We start from the raw sequence: 2,365 nt of genomic DNA on the forward strand, positions 1-2,365 counted from the left end.
AGTTTCAGTATTTGACCTTCTGGTAAATAGCCTAAATTAATTTCTTTAAGTATTGACTGATTTGACCTTCTTGCTGTCCAAGGGACACTCAAATGTCTTCTCCAGCACCACAATTTGAAGGCATCGATTCTGTAGCACTCAACTTTCCTTATACTCCAACTCTCATAATCATATATTATTACTGGAAAAAAAACAACATGGTTTTGACTATATGGATCATGGGGGATGGGATGCTGGCTTGGTGATTTTGTTGGCATGGAAATACCTTACATTAATACAGATGGACATCTCCTTTATAATTTGTAGTCTTCGAGAAATGTCTTCCAAATTTTTTTGGTCATCTATCCTGCAATATTTTTATATTTCCAAATTTCATCTGTATGTGTATGTGTGTATTTACAACTGAGCTAAAACATACATTACAGCCTTTTTCATCTATCCAGCCATCGTTGTGGAAGCTCGGCTGTCATCTCATCATCATGTCCTCTCATAAAACATTTAGAATCAAGAGGTTCCTGGCCAAGAAACAGAAGCAGAATCGTCCTATTCCTCAATGGATTCGAATGAAAACTGGTAATAAGATCAGGTACAACTCAAAAAGGGGACACTGGAGAAGGACCAAGCTCGAATTATAAAGAATGGCCAGTGCAATGAAAGACATTCTTCACCAAGACCACTTCCCCTGCTTACCATGGTTCCACCCATCCATCCATCATCCACCCATTCATCTATTAATCACTTAGCCACCTCATTACTCTCAGTAAGAAATAAATACCACCACTACCCTCCCATTTTGAAAGAAGTCTGCCAAGATGCAGACATTCCCTCCAAAAAACCCAACCCCAACAAACTGCTAAATTTGTTTTGCCCCTAAATGTTTTCATGACTTGCATCCATTCATTTGGGTACCATGCGTTTTGATATAGTTTCGATTACTATTATCTGCATCTCTGTGTAGCATTTGTATGTTTGAGGTTATACTTAAGAGGCAGACATCATAATGAAACAAGTTAATCCTGTTAAGAAGAACCAAACTCAAGTCTTGCCATGAAAAAGTCGTCACAATAAGCTCTCTGTTTTGTTTTGCGTTCTAAGGAGTTATAAGAGAGGACCTACCTCACAGGGTTATTGTGGGAATCTAAGATTTGCAGGCCCTCAGTGTAAGCCTCCAGTGCTGCTAATCAGGAGCTGTCTCAGCTAGTTTATGCACAGCTGACTGCGCTCATTTATCAAATTCACAGTCAGAAAAGTAACCTGTTGACCCCCTGCTTAATTCATACAATAAACAGTCTTTGTTCCTTGTTGGGAGGTGATAATTTAAGTGCTGGCAACTTCAAAGTCGTTGGTTATTTGTGTGTTCGGGAAAGCCCAACCTTTGTTTAGAAACTAGACTTGGTCCAGGTGAATGGCTTCCCAGTTCTCTAAAGATGCAGTTCTACTAATAAAAGGCTTCTACAAAAAAAAAAAAATAATAAAAAAACCATACATTATAAAGATAGAAATGAAGGTAGAAATTTAAAAGTCTGATAAAAAAATGAAATAATATTTTAATAAAATTTTCTTTTTATTAGCAGTTCAGAAACATTTTTGCTGCCACTCAAATATATTTGATATGTTTAGGGAGAACAATGAAATTGATACACTTCATCATTTTGAAAATCTTGGCTTACCATTTTGTAATACAGTAATTCCAAAGGTTTAGTTTATTTGTATACTTGCCCAGCCCAACTTAATGTCTTCTTCTTAAATTCCTTTTGGCAAGATACTTTTCCTTGTTCCCCTTAATACTAGTACATTCTCTCTGAGATTATCTCCAACTTATCATTTCTGTAGCTTGTTTGTTCATAGTTGTTTGCATGTCGTCTCCCACATTAGATTGTGAGCTTCTCAAGGGCAAGGATTGTTTTTATTCCTTACTTTGTAGGGCTAGCACTTAGCACAAAGCCTGGATCACGCTAGGGGCTTAATAAATTCTTGTTGACTGACGATTAGATAGAAGTGCATTTTTGGCTGATGGAGTCATTTTTTTAAACTAACCTTTCTAACCTATACACATACATACATATTCAGGTAGTAAAATAAGTAAAAATCATCTTACCTGATGTATGTAAGTCAAGAGGATGGGCTGGAGGAAAGCAGGGACATGGAGGTCTAGAGAGTAGCTATTACAGATTGAGAGAAGGAGATACTGGGCCTACAGAGTCATTTCCAGAATATTATGTCAGTCACGGATATTCATTGTGTTTTGGTTCTGGAAAGTCTTTTGATTAGAAGAGTCTCCCTTTTCTCCCACCTATAGAATAAATCTACATCTAGGGGTGATTCTCATTATATTTCTTTCTCTGCCAGAACAGCTCACCTTGGA

The 2,365-nt window shown here is 37.1% G+C and overlaps 1 protein-coding gene across 1 annotated transcript; it reads left to right on the forward strand.

Annotated features, from left to right (window-relative positions):
- Positions 1 to 431: 431 nt before the first annotated feature.
- Positions 432 to 661, forward strand: LOC140497296 (large ribosomal subunit protein eL39-like). Its single transcript, XM_072598095.1, has one exon. The coding sequence runs from the start codon at positions 480 to 482 to the stop codon at positions 633 to 635; it is 156 nt and encodes a 51-aa protein (XP_072454196.1). The 5' UTR covers positions 432 to 479; the 3' UTR covers positions 636 to 661.
- The last annotated feature ends 1,704 nt before the right edge of the window (positions 662 to 2,365 follow it).

This window comes from Notamacropus eugenii, chromosome 3 (genome assembly GCF_028372415.1).
Source record: "Notamacropus eugenii isolate mMacEug1 chromosome 3, mMacEug1.pri_v2, whole genome shotgun sequence".
NCBI classification, from domain to species: Eukaryota; Metazoa; Chordata; class Mammalia; order Diprotodontia; family Macropodidae; genus Notamacropus; species Notamacropus eugenii.

Bases quoted from the DNA above. Each gene is read 5' to 3' on its own strand.
- LOC140497296 (XM_072598095.1), top strand. From the start codon at position 480: ATGTCCTCTCATAAAACATTTAGAATCAAGAGGTTCCTGGCCAAGAAA.